We start from the raw sequence: 20,000 nt of genomic DNA, 5'->3' as shown, positions 1-20,000 counted from the left end.
CCCAGCTGGACGATGTAGTGAAACCTCTGGACCAGGAGGGGGCCTGGGACAAGATGAAGGACCCCCAGCAGCACACCACCGGGGTCACCCTCCTAGCCAGGTACACCCTGACCCTAACCCTAGCTTCATGTCCACATCCCAGTTCAACCCTAACCCTAGCTTCATGTCCACATCCCAGTTCAACCCTAACCCTGTCTTCATGTCCACATCCCAGTTCAACCCTAACCCTAGCTTCATGTCCACATCCCAGTTCAACCCTAACCCTAGCTTCATGTCCACATCCCAGTTCAACTCTAACCCTAGCTTCATGTCCACATCCCAGTTCAACCCTAACCCTAGCTTCATGTCCACATCCCAGTTCAACCCTAACCCTAGCTTCATGTCCACATCCCAGTTCAACCCTAACCCTAGCTTCATGTCCACATCCCAGTTCAACTCTAACCCTAGCTTCATGTCCACATCCCAGTTCAACCCTAACCCTAGCTTCATGTCCACCTCCCAGTTCAACCCTAACCCTAGCTTCATGTCCACATCCCAGTTCAACTCTAACCCTAGCTTCATGTCCACATCCCAGTTCAACTCTAACCCTAGCTTCATGTCCACATCCCAGTTCAACCCTAACCCTAGCTTCATGTCCACCTCCCAGTTCAACCCTAACCCTAGCTTCATGTCCACATCCCAGTTCAACTCTAACCCTAGCTTCATGTCCACATCCCAGTTCAACTCTAACCCTAGCTTCATGTCCACATCCCAGTTCAACTCTAACCCTAGCTTCATGTCCACATCCCAGTTCAACCCTAACCCTAGCCTCATGTCCACATCCCAGTTCAACCTTAACCTCATCCCTAACCCTAGCTTCATGTCCACATCCCATTCCAACCTTAACCTCATCCCTAACCCTAGCTTCATGTCCACATTCCAGTTCAACCCTAACCCTCAGCCACAACCCTAACCCTAGCCTCATGTCCACATCCCAGTTCAACCTTAACCTCATCCCTAACCCTAGCTTCATGTCCACATTCCAGTTCAACCCTAACCCTAGCCTCATGTCCACATCCCAGTTCAACCTTAACCTCATCCCTAACCCTAGCTTCATGCCCACATCCTGGTTCAACCCTAGCCTCAACCACAAACCTAACCCTAGCCTCATGTCCACATCCAGGTTAAACCCTCAACCACAACCCTAACCCTAACTCTAGCTTCTTGTCCACATCCCAGTTCAACCCTCAACCTCAACCCTAACCTAGCGTCATGATATTCACAGAGTAGCTACCCTATATGCTGTATCAGTTGGTGTGAGCGGTGTGGTGTTGTTTTCAGGGCCATGGCCAGGCACGCAGGCCCCCGTCTCCCGGCCATAGTGGAGTGTCTGTGCCCCTGTCTCAACAACATCTACGAGTGTCAGAGGGTCACTATCACAGCCTTCTTCTCTGAGGTGAGCCAAGCCCAGGACCCACTGTTGTAGGTCTGTAAGAAGGAAGCAAATGGTATAAAGTCCACCACTACACTGATTATACCTATCCAGACCCTTCAGATCTGCAATCATCTAAAGCCTGTGTCACACAAAGCAATTTGGACGCAATTTCTGTTGCAGATGCAAGTTGCAAGTGACATCTCAAGCAACTTTGCTGATACACGAAGCAATTCAAATGCAATTGAAATTGCATGCAGCATCACTCCTGTCATACATCACATCACGGTTTCATAAATGATTTGTTTAGCCAAACGTTTGGTAATTGTAACATAATCGATATAGACAAAATGCTGCCTGTACAATTTAGCTAGCTAGCCAAAATGTTACCTATTTGCCAACCATGTTTTGCCAAGCTACTGTAACTAGCTAGCAAACCAAGCTAGCGATGAACTAAGCTAACTAGCTAGGGCAGTTCATGTTGGAAAGAGAAAGGTCTGGGTTCACTTTAAAAATTACATTAATTGACTGCCAGACCATGTACATAAACCATGACTAGACATGGTGTCTAGAATGTTTTTATACATTTCCCATTTGGCATGTCTCTTTTGTCGTGGTTTGCAGCAGCACTGACCGCTGTGTTGACATGACAACTGGATCAGAGTTCCAAAGGATGAGTCATGTAAACTTTTTTTCTGCTCACTGATTGGACATTGCATACAGTTGGTTGTGTGAAATAGGATTGATTTCTATCTCATGCGATGCAATGCAACTAAGTTGCAGGCGATGTTTGGGGTGTGACACTGAGCAACCCAGATGCAATTCTGTAAGGTGAGCAACATAAATTGCATTCCGATTGCTTCGTGTGACATCGGCCTCAGGGTTGGGGCCTCAGGGTTGGGACTCGGGAGTCCTCCTGTCATCTCACTGACATTCTGTCAGGGAGTTACAGTGAGGGGAAAAAAGTATTTGATCCCCTGCTGATTTTGTACGTTTGCCCACTGACAAAGAAATTATCAGTCTATAATTTTGGTAGGTTTATTTAAACAGTGAGAGAAAACAATCCAGAAAAACGCATGTCAAAAATGTTATAAAATGATTTGCATTTTAATTAGGGAAATAAGTATTTGACCCCCTCTCAATCAGAAAGATTTCTGGCTCCCAGGTGTCTTTTATACAGGTAACAAGCTGAGATTAGGAGCACACTCTTAAAGGGAGTGCTCCTAATCTCAGTTTGTTACCTGTATAAAAGACACCTGTCCACAGAAGCAATCAATCAATCAGATTCCAAACTCTCCACCATGGCCAAGACCAAAGAGCTCTCCAAGGATGTCTGGGACAAGATTGTAGACCTACACAAGGCTGGAATGGGCTACAAGACAAGCAGCTTGGTGAGAAGTTGACAACAGGTGGTGTGATTATTCGCAAATGGAAGAAACACAAAAGCACTGTCAATCTCCCTCAGCCTGGGGCTCCATGCAAGATCTCACCTCGTGGAGTTGCAATGATCATGAGAACGGTGAGGAATCAGCCCAGAACTACACAGAGGATCTTGTCAATGATCTCAAGGCAGCTGGGACCATAGTCACCAAGAAAACAATTGGTAACACACTACGCCGTGAAGGACTGAAATCCTTCAACTGGGTGAAAGTGTTGTGGTCAGATGAGACCAAAATCGAGCTCTTTGGCATCAACTCAACTCGCCGTGTTTGGAGGAGGAGGAATGCTGCCTATGACCCCAAGAACACCATCCCCACCGTCAAACATGGAGGTGGAAACATTATGCTTTGGGGGTGTTTTTCTGCTAAGGGGACAGGGCAACTTCACCGCATCAAAGGGACGATGGACAGGGCCATGTACCGTCAAATCTTGGGTGAGAACCTCCTTCCCTCAGCCAGGGCATTGAAAATAGGTAGTGGATGGGTATTCCAGCATGACAATGGCCCAAAACACACGGCCAAGGCAACAAAGGAGTGGCTCAAGAAGTACATTAAGGTCCTGGAGTGGCCTAGCCAGTCTCCAGACCTTAATCCCATAGAAAATCTGTGGAGGGAGCTGAATGTTCGAGTTGTCAAACGTCAGTCTCGAAACCTTAATGACTTGGAGAAGATCTGCAAAGAAGAGTGGGACAAAATCCTTCCTAGATGTGTGCAAACCTGGTGGCCAACTACAAGAAACGTCTGACCTCTGTGATTGCCAATAAGGGTTTTGCCACCAAGTACTAAGTCATGTTTTGCAGAGGGGTCAAATACTTATTTCCCTCATTAAAATGCAAATGAATTTATAACATTTTTGAAATGTGTTTTTCTGGATTTCTTTGTTGTTATTCTGTCTCACACTGTTCAAATAAGCCTACCATTAAAATTATAGACTGATAATTTCTTTGTCAGTGGGCAAACGTACAAAATCAGCAGGGGATCAAATACTTTTTTCCCTCACTGTAGTTACCTAATAATAATAATAATAATAATAATAATAATAATAATAATAATAGTAATAGAAATGATAATAGTGGATTTATATAGCCCTTTTCCAGGTTCTCAAAACTCTTTACATTGGATGAGGGAAACTTACTTGCTACTTTTACTAGAACAGAGCAGTGATTCGACTGCTGATGAGTGTTTTTATCTGGAGTGTTTTATTTGGAGTGTTTTATCTGCTCTATATATTTGATCTGTGTTATATAGCAAGCCATCTCTTCCCTGCTTTTATTCAGCATTTAAACTTGCAATGTGATGTTCATGAATGCAGCCATTTAACAGGAAAAAGCCCTTGTATATAATGATATACACTGAGTATACAAAACATTAAGAACACCAGCTCTTTCCATGACATAGACTGACTTCCATATTTAATTTTTTTACTGGTTCCCGGCTACCTTCAGACTAGTCTTGTGAGGCTTGTGGGTGTCCTAGAGTAAAACAAACAACATGTACGTGTTGGTGAGGGGTCATATTAGTGTGTAGCCCAAACTGTTCAGACGCTACAGACAGAAGTTGGCAGATCGGATGTACCGACTTCAGGCGAGTCCTGTGACGCTTGTGGAGGGGCGTAGAGCCAAACGGAGAACATCGTGTTTGTGAGAGTCTCATCTTTCCATAGAGGGGTCATAATAGTTTTGTGGGCCAAACCGTTCGGACGCTACAGAAGTTTTTGTGAGAAGATCGATTTTCGGGATGTCTCATGGTCTGACAAACACCGCTCTATCTCTGCCACCTTTCACCGCAGATGCGGAAGGGCGATATCAGTGGATGTAGTGGATTGAGACCTAGCCCATGCAAAAAAACATATCTCTAGCTTAAACTGGCACATTTTGATGGGGATTTTTCAATTATGCTAATGAGATTTTTTGCATGGGCTGCGTCTCAATCCACTACATCCGCTGATGTCGCCCTTCCACATCTGCGGTGAAAGGTGGCAGAACTAGAGCGGTGTTTAGGTTGATGAACCACTGGCTTCACACTGTTCTGTGTCTGTGTGTAACGGTAGTTGCTGAACCACCACGTGGTGACAGAGCTGATGATGATGGATGTCCTGATGAACAACATGATGGAGCGTATCTCTGACCCCTGCTGTACCGTCCGCATGCTGGCCGTCAGGGGGCTGGGGAACATCGCCGTGGGATCACCTGAGAAGGTACATGATGAGGGGAGGGGGCATGCTGGCTGTCAGTGGGATGGGGAACATTGCTGTGAGATCACCTGAGAAGGTACATGATGGAGGGAGGGGAGGGGGCGTGCTGTTTGTCAGTGGGCTGGGGAACATTGCTGTGAGATCACCTGAGAAGGTACATGATGGAGGGAGGGGAGGGGGCGTGCTGTTTGTCAGTGGGCTGGGGAACATTGCTGTGAGATCACCTGAGAAGGTATGACTGAATAATCTTACCTCAATGTGGCAATATTACGCTGACAAAAAGTTTCAAGAGATACTATAGGGATATACTCTATGCACATAGGGGGGTGGAGAGAAAGAGAGTGTCACTAACCTCTGTCCGTGTACCTAGTGACCAAGTATGTCATCTCTATAAGTATGTAATCTTATTTTTATTTTTTTTACCTTTATTTATTCAGGTAGTCTCATTGCGATAAAATCTGTTTTTCAAGAGATACCAGAGGGATATACTACAGAGCAGGATCAATGAGTTAGCTAGATAACAACCCAAAATAACTATTGATTTTCTGGTTTATTAAGAAATCTAAAAAGTTTTTGGTTGTTGTCTTAAAAAAAAGTATTTCCAGAATATGTAAGTTATCTGTAGTATACCACTCTGGTCCAACCAAGATGGCAGCAGAGCGGAGCAATGTTTCAGACAAATATGGATCTCTGTAATCACAACCTATACAAAATCTCTATTTTTCTAGGTAAATAAGTATGCCAAGGAGCTGCTGGCTGCTATGAGCTCTGGGATGGAGGAGAAGGACGACCCTGGGAAACGCATCACTCTGGAAGCCATGTCAGGCCTGTCCAAGGTGCTCCTCTACCTGGACAAGAAGAACGTCCACCTGCTGGTCGTCTACATCTTCATGAAGATCAAACCCTTCCTGGAGAGTGTGAGTAGAGCAGACACACACGTCTCTGTTGTCATGGTAGAGTTAGCACCCTGCTGCATCCCACTGCTGGCTTGCCTCTGAAGCTATGCAGGGTTGGTCCCGGTCGGTCCCTGGATGGGTGACCAGATGCTGCTGGAAGTGGTATTGGAGGGCCAGTAGGAGGCACTCTTTCCTCTGGTAAAAAAATAAATATCCCAATGCCCCAGGGCAGTGATTGGGGACATTGCCCTGTGTAAGGTGCCGTGTTTTGGATGGGACGTTAAACGGGTGTCTTGACTCTCTGTAGTCACTACAGATCCCATGGCACTTATCGTAAGAGTAGAGGTGTTAACCCCGGTGTCCTGGCTAAATTCCCAATTTGGCCCTCATACCATCATGGCCACCTAATCATCTTCCAATTGGCTCATTCATCCCCCTTCCTCTCCCCTGTAACTATTCCCCAGGTTGTTGCTGTAAATGAGAATGTGTTCTCAGTCAACTTACCTGGTAAAACAAGGGTTAAATAACAATAAATAAAGAGTTGAATCCTGGTCTAGGTGTACATTGGCTCTATGTACTGTAGCTGTAGTCTATTGACTTGATCACTGAAACTTTGCAAGGTTGCCTGCACAAGAGGTTTCTTACCTCAAGGGCATTTTCTAGTTAATAACATAAGAAATAAAGTTTCACCTGAGTTGTTGCAAGCATCATTTACATTTACATTTTAGTCATTTAGCAGACACTCTTATCCAGAGCGACTTACAGTTAGTGAGTGCATACATTATTTTTTTATTTTTCATACTGGCCCCCTGTGGGAATCGAACCCTGGCGTTGCAAACGCCACGCTCTACCAACTGAGCTACATCCCTGCCGGCCATTCCCTCCCCTACCCTGGACGACACTGGGCCAATTGTGCGCCGCCCCATGGGTCTCCCGGTCGCGGCCGGCTATGACAGAGCTAGTGGCACAGCTAGCAGTGCGATGCAGTGCCTTAGACCACTGCGCCACTCGGTTGTGGTTGGGTCTTTAAGATTATTTTAACCATGCCTGATGTCAGTCCATATCGAGCATCTGGGAACCCTAACGTTTGGTTTTCTCTCTTGGTAACTCCCCTACCTGAGAGATAGAGATTAAGGTGAAATTAACCCATTCCCTTAGAGAGTAGTGGCCTCTGAGGAGGATGCTTGTGACAGGGCTAAAACACACTTGTAAGGCTTATATTACGTTTCACTTCTCTCTTCTCAGGATAAGGGAGAATGTTACCAGTCTATATGTGATATTTGGTATTTTGAGTTCCTAGTTTCTCAGGGCCAAATGAGTATCTCATGTAAAAGTTTACAGTATCAAGAAAAGGACAATCTTGTTTCAATTAAATGGATGTTAGACTGTAAGTCGCTCTGGATAAGAAGGGTTTGGTCTGCTAAATGGCCAAATGTATTAAATGTTGATGATGGGTTTGGTGTGGATCCTCTAACTGCGCTCCTGTACTGTTGACCCAACAGGAGAATGATGAGATCCGCTGTGCCTCCATCATGCTCCTGGGGAACCTGTCTAAGTTTGGTTCAGGAGAGCCTGTGTTCAAGGACCAGATCCACAACGTTCTGGTTAGCCTGCTGCTGCACCTCAGTGACCCCAACCTGCAGGTGGTCAAGGTGGGTAACCTCACATCAAAACTCAGGCAGTGGACTTGGGGAAACTATGGTTCTAGAAACTGGTTTGATGTTTGGTACAGTATACCTGTTGTCTAGTTTTCTTTGCAGTCATGTGCTTTACATACCTAGAATTCATATGATATAGTCTGGTTTATATCATAGATTTAAGTAAATGATACATTATTATGTCATTATCATGTGGATTGAACTGAAGCAGCCTTTGTGCTGAGATGCAGATGGTAGGCTTAAAGACTGTTTCCCTGTCTGTCCGTCTGTCCGTGCAGGCATGTAAGTATGCCATGCGAGTGTGTGCTCCAGTGGTGGGCTCAGAGCTGATCACCACTATGTTCCAGAACCATCTCCACGAGGACAAGAGTCTGCACTACGGAGAATTCATCAACGACCTCACCAAATATATTGTGAGTTGATCACTGTCTAATACTGTAATTCTCTACTCACCATTCACAAACTGATACAGACCTCACCATCGGCCATCAAAACCAGTAATGGAGATCTGGCATTAGGAGGCGGCAATTATTTACCTAGTAAAAAGCTTTTTAAATGCATTGCACGCTAAGCAATCAGTAGACAAGTTGCATTGGAAACCCACCTTGAATAATAATGTTGTGCTGCATTTATTTTAAAAAGGTTACTTTTATTTTTCTGTTTTTGGGAGGGTATGATAGAAATGTTATTTCATTTGTCCCCAGATTCAAGACTTCCCTGGCATGCTCAACTTCTACCACATCACCGTTATCCAGTTCTTCAAAAGCAACTGGGCCGAGGTTCGGGCCAGCGCTGCTATGTTTATCGGTAGGTAGGAAAACGATGTCTTGGTTCTCTTTGATCAACTCTGTTTCCTCAACTTCACTTCACCTCAACACCAGGGTTGGGGTCTATTCCATTTAAATTCCAGGCAATTCAGGAAGTACAATGAAATCCAATTCTTTTAAATGATACATTTGGAATTGGAATTTGGTTTACCTTCTGAATTGACTGGAATTGACCAAAACCCTGCTCAACACAGCTCTGCTCTGTGTCTTAGCCTCAGTAGCTGTCCCAATGACTTTGTAGTCAGTTATGAGTTAGAAAAGTATTGATCGTTTTTCAGACAGAGCTCTGTTACAATATTAGATAAATGTCATATAATTAGTTGTAATTTTCAAAAAGAGAGTAGTAATCAAGCTGTTTGCACAAACCAAATATTCTCTCTAATTTACCATTGGTAGAGATTTTCACTTAAATATGTATCTAATCGAACGTTTCTTTGTAGGTTTCCTTCTGGGTAATCTTCCTGAGGAATTATTTTCTCACATCAACATGGGGAGTGTGACCAAAGGTAGGCATAGCTGTTTTTCTAGTTCTAGTTCCCAGCAAGTTGGATGTGTTGTAACTGTTGTTGAGTTGGCTGTGTTGTTGAGTTGGCTGTGTTGTTGAGTTGGCTGTGTTGTTGAGTCGGCTGTGTTGTTGAGTTGGCTGTGTTGTTGAGTTGGCTGTGTTGTTGAGTTGGCTGTGTTGTTGAGTCGGCTGTGTTGTTGAGTCGGCTGTGTTGTTGAGTCGGCTGTGTTGTTGGGTCGGCTGTGTTGTTGGGTCGGCTGTGTTGTTGAGTTGGCTGTGTTGTTGAGTCGGCTGTGTTGTTGAGTCGGCTGTGTTGTTGAGTCGGCTGTGTTGTTGAGTCGGCTGTGTTGTTGAGTCGGCTGTGTTGTTGAGTCGGCTGTGTTGTTGAGTCGGCTGTGTTGTTGAGTTGGCTGTGTTGTTGGGTCGGCTGTGTTGTTGAGTCGGCTGTGTTGTTGAGTCGGCTGTGTTGTTGAGTCGGCTGTGTTGTTGAGTCGGCTGTGTTGTTGGGTCGGCTGTGTTGTTGAGTCGGCTGTGTTGTTGAGTCGGCTGTGTTGTTGGGTCTGTTGTTGAGTTGGGTGTGTTGCGACTGTTGTCGAGTTGCTGAGTTGCGACTGTTGCTGAGTTGCGACTGTTGCTGAGTTGCGTGTGTTGTAACGGTTGTTTGGTGTGTTGTAGTCTGTGTTGAGTGCTCCTTCCATGTGTTGATACTGTAACTAAAGGTGCTTGTATACGTAGGGCCAGGAGTTATTCCTGCTCAGATCCAAATGATCAGGGAAATCTACTTCATACTCATTGTCTTCTGTCAGACATTAGTTGAGGGAAGACTATGACCTCATACTGTGTTGTGTGTGTTGCCTCACAGGTCTGGTCATGCTGCTCCAGGACCCAGACCCAGTGGTGAGAGTCAAGGCAGCTGAAGCTATGGGCCACTTCCATTGAACACAAACATCCTGCCTGCCATTCATTACTTAATTTGCTTTTTCTGTTTTCTTCATGTTACTGCTTTCTAAGAAAATGATATGGTACTTTACATGTTGACAGTGGAACTTGAATTAGTCCTTGAAAGTATGTATTAGTGACCAAAGACTATACCTCCATGTATAGAAAAACATTCATAGCACTTTGGAGCAGTATAATGAAATCTGTTGAAATGTTTGGAATTTCTCTTTAGCGCATTCAGAGAATGTTGACCATGTGTTAGGGTTAGGCCAATGGGTCTGACGGCCGCTGATCTTTGTGTTTAGCTGAATTCCAAATCGAGCCCTATCCCCTCTTCCCTAGGCACTCCTGTAGACCTGAAGGGATTGGAAAGGTAGAGGCAATATGCTAGTTACTTCCTTCAACTTTGCCTCCTGATGGTATTTACCTGCTGGATGGAATTTCCACCATATTGGTTATAGCTATCCATCCCCTTCAGGTCAAGAGGAGGGGCTAGAGGGGAGGGGCTAGGGGTTGATTTGGAATTTAGCCTTTCTGTGCTGTGAGCCTCCAGCCTCCACCCTATTTATTCACACTAGTCTAGTGGATCAACTACCTAAACACACAAGTAGGGCTGGCACTATTACCGTGTAACCGGCGGTTATGGATGAAGACAGTCATGAAAATAAAATAACCGCCATTACCGTAAAAAATAAAATAAATGTTGTTTTGTTGAACGAACAGCTGACTGAAGACGGGACCGCCGGGCATTCGTGGGGTTGATTCCATTTCTGCTGCAACATGGACTCTTAACAACATGATTAAACTTTGTTGTAATGTAGAATGTTCATTCAAATGATGTTAACTGATGTGGCTCATGCAATGGAATGTACTGTATTTTTTTGTAATGTCTATTGAGTTGAATCAGCAAATCACAGCACATATTTTACTTCCTGCTTTGCTGCTATGGGTACACTCGCAATGGCTGCCAGTCCACCCATTATACCATCATTGACTTGAATGCGGATGTCCGTTCTACTCATTCAATTTCTATGGCAGCACATGCGGTCAGGAGAGAAGTAGAGGAGAAATGTGCGTCTATATTTATTCATTTGTAATTTTTTGCTATTCGAACGGTTGTTACGGTGACCGCAGTCATTTGGCTAACCAATTACCGTCATACAAAATTCTATGACCGTCACGTCCCTACACACAAGGATCAGCAGTAATCAGCCATGTCCAAGGAGGCTGTCTGTCAGTAAGGACAGTTCTAAACCACCCCGTGTACCCACTTTTACAGTTACATCTGAGGCAGAAGTGATTTCAGAGGCTCCATTCATTCTCATGCTAGGATTGTCTAGCAACAAGACTGCATCCTAAAACACGCTATTGTAGCTAGTTCAGAAAATGTTATCTTGTAGGAACAGGAGTTTTCTCCTGACCACCAGGGAAAAAAACAGGCCCTAGTTATATAGGTATACATTGATGGCCCAGAGTTTATACTTGTCAGGTCGGGGAAAACGCCTGGGTCACGTTCATTAGGACCACGCAACGGAAAATGAGTACGGGAAGTTCGTATCGTTGGACAAGTCCAGATAGTCTCTCCCCGTTTTCAGTCCGTTTTCTTCCGTTTGGTGCCTAATGAACGTGACCCCTAGTCTTTATCTGTTCTTCCTCTTTATCCCAGGTTCAACATGTACGCAACCAGGCACTCCCGTGGAGTCGCCACACAGTGCCAAATAATCAGACCTGGGTTTAAATACTATTTGAATTCATTCAAAAATAGTGTTGAGTTTTCTTTAACCTGCCAGGGGGGCGGGGTTTGCAGTTTTGCCAGCGCTATTCTATTGGTTCCATTGCGCCAGCAGGCAAGCAGAATTAAGAACAGCTAAAGTACTTGAAATTATTTCAATTGGTATTTGAACCCAGATCTGCAAATAATAGATTTACTGAGTAGCTGCGTTTTAAGATGGACGCAATAACAATTCATTCCTTTTCATACCTCTCCTTGTGTTATCTATCCCTTTCTCTTAAAAGATGGAATGCACTTCACTTTTCCTTTGCATGTGTCGCTCCACACGATAGGGTTAGGGTACTGGTTATAAGAGGTGTTAAGCTATGACATTCCTGTCATTATTGTTGTTCTTAAGTAATTTGTACGTTGCGCTACTAAATCGGTATGTCGTTGTACATAGTAAATGACACATCAAAATGTTTTCATTGTGTTACTGATGGATAGAGCTGGTGCGTCTGTGGTAAACTACATTATAGGCACTTTTTAATGTGTTGCCTACGTTGGGTAAAAGTGTCGTCTGGTCATGGTCCTAAAGTACAGCTGGATAGGACCTGTGTGTCTGTCAGTGTCCGGGGGGTTTCTTTCGGGGTATTGAAGGGTTACTGAGGATGATGGCTGCTTTGGTGGACCATTGTTAATGTAATATTTTAATGTGACATCTTTCAATAATGGACATGGGGAAAAAGTGCACTGTATTATGTATGCACACTGTGAAACAGGCCTATGATGATGATGATGATGATGATGATGATATTTTATTTAGAAAATAAAGTGATGATCCCTAGAAAAATAACTGGTGTCCTGAGTCTTTTATAATATTACAATTGTTCACTCACTGTTTGTTGAGAACTAAGACATAATAAATCATATGGATATTAAAGCTGTTTTATAAGGAAAATCTGGAGAACGGTTAATATATAAAGTGAAGGTACCTATATACTATTGAGGATATAAACCCTACTGTACAGTATGTGAAAGCTGATTTGATAACCTGTGAAAGTCCCCTGCTCTCCTCTCCTCACGCTCACAGCATTCCTCTGGAAAGGCATCTGGCTGATGGAAGTGACTTGGGGAATAAGATTTAATTGTGTCCATCTAGCAGCTTTTCTAAATGACTAATGGTTTTAATAAATCTCTTGAAAAGCTCACTTCAATGTACTGTCCACTGGGTCTCTTCACAACTCCTCAAAAGGAAGAGAGGAGAGTGTTAGAGGGGTAGTTTGAAGACTGATAAGAAAAAGAAAGTGAAACTCACCCAGCAGTATTTGGATCCATAGTGTTCAAGGTGAATCAAACGTGACAATTGGTGATTAAGTTATTTAACTCTTGGCCATATCATTTATGTTACATTCACTGCACGTTCTAACTGGACATTCTATTTAAACTGCAGTCAGCAGATTGGGGTCTCAAGCGGTCTATGAGATAATCAACGCCTAATAGAATAGAATACATAGCGGCGTATTGAATCTAAGTCAATTTAACTTAATGACGAAACAGGCAGGGTTGTTGAATATAATGGGCTGAACCTTGATAACCACTAGCCCATGTGGATGACTGGATGTCCTCACAACACTGCTTACAGTGACTGCTCTGCATGAGAAACCCACATTGTTCTAAAAGCGCAATCCAATCTCAAGATCCTTAATGGCGATTTAAAATGATCAGTGTCATCATCGCAATGAATGGCACCAGTGTTCTTCTCAGGTCAACACGGTTAATTTCAGATAACAATTGGTTTACCATAAATGGCAGCTCCACATTGTCATGCAGGTCATTTCAAATCTTAATTGACTATCTTTAAATAATGACTTTGAAGGCAATGCAGTCATATACAGTGGGGAGAACAAGTATTTGATACACTGCCGATTTTGCAGGTTTTCCTACTTACAAAGCATGTAGAGGTCTGCAATTTCTATCATAGGTACACTTCAACTGTGAGAGACGGAATCTAAAACAAAAATCCAGAAAATCACATTGTATGATTTTTAAGTAATTCATTTGCATTTTATTGCATGACATAAGTATTTGATACATCAGAAAAGCAGAACTTAATATTTGGTACAGAAACCTTTGTTTGCAATTACAGAGATCATACGTTTCCTGTAGGTCTTGACCAGGTTTGCACACACCGCAGCAGGGATTTTGGCCCACTTCTCCATACAGACCTTCTCCAGATCCTTCAGGTTTCGGGGCTGTTGCTGGGCAATACGGACTTTCAGCTCCCTCCAAAGATTTTCTATTGGGTTCAGGTCTGGAGACTGGCTAGGCCACTTCAGGACCTTGAGATGCTTCTTACGGAGCTAGTCCTTAGTTGCCCTGGCTGTGTGTTTCGGGTCGTTGTCATGCTGGAAGACCCAGCCACGACCCATCTTCAATGCTCTTACTGAGGGAAGGAGGTTGTTGGCCAAGATCTCGCGATCCTTGGCCCCATCCATCCTCCCCTCAATACGGTGCAGTCGTCCTGTCCCCTTTGCAGAAAAGCATCCCCAAAGAATGATGTTTCCACCTCCATGCTTCACGGTTGGGATGGTGTTCTTGGGGTTGTACTCATCCTTCTTCTTCCTCCAAACACGGCGAGTGGAGTTTAGACCAAAAAGCTCTATTTTTGTCTCATCAGACCACATGACCTTCTCCCATTCATCCTCTGGATCATCCAGATGGTCATTGGCAAACTTCAGACGGGCCTGGACATGCGCTGGCTTGAGCAGGGGGACCTTGCGTGCGCTGCAGGATTTTAATCCATGACGGCGTAGTGTGTTACTAATGGTTTTCTTTGAGACTGTGGTCCCAACTCTCTTCAGGTCATTGACCAGGTCATTGACCAGGTCCTGCCGTGTAGTTCTGGGCTGATCCCTCACCTTCCTCTTGATCATTGATGCCCCACGAGGTGAGATCTTGCATGGAGCCCCAGACCGAGGGTGATTGACCGTCATCTTGAACTTTTTGCGCCAGCAGTTGTTGCCTTCTCACCAAGCTGCTTGCCTATTGTCCTGTAGCAGATCCCAGCCTTGTGCAGGTCTACAATTGTATCCCTGATGTCCTTACACAGCTCTCTGGTCTTGGCTATTGTGGAGAAGTTGGAGTCTGTTTGATTGAGTGTGTGGACAGGTGTCTTTTATACAGGTAACGAGTTCAATCAGGTGCAGTTAATACAGGTAATGAGTGGAGAACAGGAGGGCTTCTTAAAGAAAAACTAACAGGTCTGTGAGAGCCGGAATTCTTACTGGTTGGTAGGTGATCAAATACTTATGTCATGCAATAAAATGCAAATTAATTACTTAAAAATCATACAATGTGAATTTCTGGATTTTTGTTTTAGATTCCCTCTCTCACAGTTGAAGTGTACCTATGATAAAAATTACAGACCTCTACATGCTTTGTAAGTAGGAAAACCTGCAAAATCGGCAGTGTATCAAATACTTGTTCTCCCCACTGTAGCTGCACTTGAGGAGGCTGTGGATTGGAACGCCAGCTAGATCAGTGGTCAGGACAGGAGATGGTGATATTGATGCTTCATTGTCCTAGAGAAGAGAAGGAGAAGAGAAGAGAAGAGAAGAGAAGAGAAGAGGCAATAATAGTTTGTCTAAAGTTGTGACGAATGATGTATGTAAACCCTGGATTGCTGATGTTATGTATTGGCCATTGAGAGGCTTTGAAACCACCGGTTGGCCATATTGACACTCCCCAGTAGGAGCAGTCCATCAATTACAGTATTTCAATTAAGGACAAAATTACAGAATGAATGATTTTGTTGTTGTTGTGGGGACAGTAACATTAGTACTCGCAAAAAATATACATATTTTTTCATTTTTATATGTTTAGCGCACATAATATAATTTAAAAGTATGCATTAAGGTGTCTCTAATAGAAAACGTGTCAAAAAACGAATGTAGACATTAATAAATACATCTTTTTTTACACTGGAGGAGTTGTACCAAGATGGCTGCACGGTGGCTTTAATATAGCGCCCCCTGTCAGTCATCCAGGGTTTATACGCATCATTGGTTGTGACTCATGTCATGCCACACTTTCCCCTGTACTGTAAAATCTCCCTTCCACATCCCTAACTTTACATTTTGATTAATGGGTAACTCTGCAAACAGTTGAAAAGTCTCATTAATATGTACCTATATCAAACTTCACTCCAATTAAAGAGAGAAGGATACAGTTATGAGAGTGAAGGAATGTCTTCCCTTTCATGAATGATCGAACATCCTCAGTATGGGTGGAGAGCTACCTACCATCACATTGATAGAGGATCATATTAGGTTTCCTTGTTATGCATCAGCTAATGTTTTATCTGATCACAATACTATGACTTCATATCACAGGACTCAAGGATTTTCATTATTTTATATTACAAGACTATGATTTAATAATTTCATACCACAAGGATTTATTATGATATTATGTTGAATTTAATCACTTAAAATGCATGACAGAAGCAGGTTACAGATATGTCACCTGACCAAGGAGAACGACTCCACTTTAAAACGGATGATCATGTAACCACATGAGGGAGCTAAAGCTCATCATAATCAAATAATCCCCACGTTGTCGTTTCTACCTTGCTGAATTGCTAAACATGAGAGTTAGACAGTCATACATTGAGTGGAATACTAAAGCCAACGGAGAGAGCGAGAGAAATGTGATTATTATCCAATGGAAACGGTTCTGGGGATGTGGGCTGAAAGGTCAAACACACTGTGATCAGATTGTGTTTATCAAGTCATTCACATTACCTTGCAGAAATCCCCTTTAATCCTCCTCAGGGTTGAATCCTTATAGTCTCAGGGTTAGGGAAATGTGTATATGTGAGGTCAGATAGATGTGATTCTATCTGCGTTCCAAATGGCACCCTATTCCCTACACTTTAGACCAGAGCCTAGGGAAAAGGGTACCATTTGGGACGTTGTGTGCCTGAGGTAATTTTCGATGTTAGAAAAACACTAACTGTCCTTCATCATAATCAAGTTCATATTTTCCATTGTCACCATACGGTCAGTACCTCCTATCGACTTAGGCTGTTCTCTCCCTCTTTCCTAGCTGTTTTAAACAGGGGATTACTGCTCATTTGTTGCTGTACGATAACGTCTCTCATTGGCCACCCATTTACTGCTCTAATGCTGCTGATGAAAGGGCCTGACAAGACCCCATACACACACGTACATACACACATACACACACACACACACACACACACACACACACACACACACACACACACACACACACACACACACACACACACTCACAGAGAGAGAGAGGAGCCGGACAGAGATCTGGTGTTAATCACAAAGGCTTTAGGACACAAGCCTTGCATACAGACTCTACAATATAACTAACTAAAATTGGCAAACTTAATGAAAGATTACGGTACCTTTGTGAGATGTTACTGGAAGGTCATTGGAAGGATTTTGATAGCTGACTGAAGGTGGCACTGGAAGGTCATTGGAAGGATTTTGATAACTGACTGAATGTGGCACTGGAAGGTCGTTGGAAGGATTTTGATAACTGACTGAAGGTGGCACTGGAAGGTCATTGGAAGGATTTTGATAACTGATTGAAGGTCATTGGAAGGATTTTGATAACTGGCTGAAGGTGGCACTGGAAGGTCATTGTAAGGATTTTGATAACTGACTGAAGGTGGCACTGGAAGGTCGTTGTAAGGATTTTGATAACTGACTGAAGGTGGCACTGGAAGGTCATTGTAAGGATTTTGATAACTGATTGAAGGTCATTGGAAGGATTTTGATAACTGATTGAAGGTCATTGGAAGGATTTTGATAACTGACTGAATGTGGCACTGGAAGGTCATTGTAAGGATTTTGATAACTGACTGAAGGTGGCACTGGAAGGTCATTGGAAGGATTTTGATAACTGATTGAAGGTCATTGGAAGGATTTTGATAACTGGCTGAAGGTGGCACTGGAAGGTCATTGGAAGGATTTTGATAACTGATTGAAGGTCATTGGAAGGATTTTGATAACTGGCTGAAGGTGGCACTGGAAGGTCATTGGAAGGATTTTGATAACTGATTGAAGGTCATTGAAAGGATTTTGATAACTGACTGAAGATGGCACTGGAAGGCCATTGGAAGGATTTTGATAACTGACTGAAGATGGTAATTGATTCCTGTCCTCAGGCATATAGGAAACAAGACATACACCTAGAGATCTTTTCCTCCCAAATCACTCCTGACTGACTGAATGTGGCACTGGAAGGTCGTTGTAAGGATTTTGATAACTGACTGAAGTTGGCACTGGAAGGTCATTGGAAGGATTTTGATAACTGATTGAAGGTCATTGGAAGGATTTTGATAACTGACTGAAGGTGGCACTGGAAGGTCATTGAAAGGATTTTGATAACTGACTGAAGATGGCACTGGAAGGCCATTGGAAGGATTTTGATAACTGATTGAAGGTCATTGGAAGGATTTTGATAACTGACTGAAGATGGTAATTGATTCCTGTCCTCAGGCATATAGGAAACAAGACATACACTTAGAGATCTTTTCCTCCCAAATCACTCCTCACCTTTCTTATTTCAAGGTGTAATAGAATGTTACTGTTATTCTGTGGGAGGCCCAACTCTCTCTCTCCTCCACCACCTCTCTCTCTTCACCTCTCTCTCTCTCTCTCTCTCTCTCTCTCTCTCTCTTCCACCACCACTCTCTCCCTCTCTCCTCCACCACGTCTCTCTCTCCTCCACCACGTCTCTCTCTCCTCCACCACCTCTCTCTCTTCACCTCTCTCTCCCTCTCTCTCTCTTCCACCATCTCTCTCTCCCTCTCTCCTCCACCACCACTCTCTCCCTCTCTCCTGCACCACGTCTCTCTCTCCTCCACCACGTCTCTCTCTCCTCCACCACCTCTCTCTCTCCACCACCTCTCTCTCTCCTCCAACACCTCTCTCTCTCTCCTCCACCCCCTCTCTCTCACTTCTCCACCACCTCTTACTCTCCTCCACCACCTCTCTCTCTCCACCACCTCGCTCTCTCTCCTCCAACACCTCACTCTCTCTCCTCTACCACCTCTCTCTCTTCCACCACCTCTCCCTCCTCCACTCCCACTCTCTCTCTCTACATCTCTCTCTCCACCTCTCTCCACCTATCTCTCCCTCTCTCTCTCTCTCCAACTCTCTCTCTCTCTCCCTCTCTCTCTCTCTCTCTCTCTCTCTCTCTCTCTCTCTCTCTCTCTCTCTCTCTCTCTCTCTCTCTCTCTCTCTCTCTCTCTCTCTCTCTCTCTCTCCACCTCTCTCCACCTCTCTCTCCCTCTCTCTCCCTCTCTCCTCCAAATTCTCTCTCTTTCCTCCACCACCTCTCTCTCTCTCTGAAATTACAGTCATTCATTCCCACATGGCAGGCGTGGAAAGCTAGACAGAAGAGGGATGTATCTGGAGTATAGCTTTAATTTGTGACTCGATTGCTTTTGCTCACATTTGATAGTTCCCATCAATTTATACTGTGGTGTGATACAATGAAAATACCTTGTTGTGCTCTGAAACCATTATATTTGAGATCCTATAGTAATCTTGATACTGGTCCGGACCAAGGAAATAGCCCGATGGCACTGGCTTGGTATAGGACAACTTATTTCAATTGCAGACTGAAAGAGTTTTATTGACATTTCAGTAAACTTTTTACGGCATTTGTTTTCGTGTCCTGAGTTTACAACTATTGACATATACATACTGACATAAAATATTACTGTCAAGTCAAAACAAATGTAGATTCCAATACAATTTGTAGCTAAGACAAACTGTGTATGAGGAATCGTTGCATTGTGACTGTTGTCTTGCAGCCCAACCCATAACAACATTTCAGTAGAAGGAGAACTAGATGATTGCATACTACTACTTCAACCAAAACAATACCTAGTGTGTTGCTAAGCATAACTTGTGAGCTTCCATGCCCTTGGAAAATGATCACAGTTACTGCAAATTGAAATAACTGGGTGCTCCTTCAGTTGATCATTTTCAATTTGGGTGCTTGGGTGTGTCCTGTCCCATCAGGATAATATCCCCATAAGGATACTTTGTGTCTGGTTGGTCACTACATGTTCAAGAGAAGCTCACGCACACACACACACACACGCACGCACGCACGCACGCACGCACGCACGCACGCACGCACGCACACACACACACACACACACGCGCACACGCACGCACGCAAGCACCCACACACGCACACACACACTATAGTAAGGTGGAGTCAGTGTGATCACAAACGAACCGTGAAATTAAGAAACAGATAGCTAGCACACAGTCTCTCTGGGGAGCCTGATGCTAGGGGGAGAGAAGAGCAGCCCTTCCAGGCCAGTGGGAATCATTTGCTTTAGGAGGGGATGCTGTCCT

The 20,000-nt window shown here is 43.9% G+C and overlaps 1 protein-coding gene across 1 annotated transcript in view; it reads left to right on the top strand.

The window, feature by feature from the left end:
- Positions 1–12,428, top strand: part of LOC311115569 (maestro heat-like repeat-containing protein family member 1) — a 56,387-nt gene extending 43,959 nt beyond the window's left edge. Inside the window, exons 35-43 of the mRNA XM_084190717.1 lie at positions 1–100; positions 1,321–1,435; positions 4,901–5,047; positions 5,773–5,961; positions 7,443–7,592; positions 7,877–8,011; positions 8,303–8,405; positions 8,866–8,931; positions 9,793–12,428. The exon at positions 1–100 is cut by the window's left edge and continues 38 nt beyond it. Of these exons, the coding sequence (XP_084046843.1) occupies positions 1–100; positions 1,321–1,435; positions 4,901–5,047; positions 5,773–5,961; positions 7,443–7,592; positions 7,877–8,011; positions 8,303–8,405; positions 8,866–8,931; positions 9,793–9,869 (1,082 nt within the window). The 3' untranslated portion in view covers positions 9,870–12,428. The remainder of the gene's footprint in view (positions 101–1,320; positions 1,436–4,900; positions 5,048–5,772; positions 5,962–7,442; positions 7,593–7,876; positions 8,012–8,302; positions 8,406–8,865; positions 8,932–9,792) is intronic.
- Positions 12,429–20,000: the final 7,572 nt, after the last annotated feature.

The sequence above is a fragment of the Coregonus lavaretus genome (genome assembly GCF_964263955.1).
Source record: "Coregonus lavaretus genome assembly, contig: HAP1_SCAFFOLD_1780, whole genome shotgun sequence".
NCBI classification, from domain to species: Eukaryota; Metazoa; Chordata; class Actinopteri; order Salmoniformes; family Salmonidae; genus Coregonus; species Coregonus lavaretus.
The sequence above is the reverse complement of the archived record's forward strand: the minus strand, read 5'-3'. Positions and strand labels throughout refer to the sequence as shown.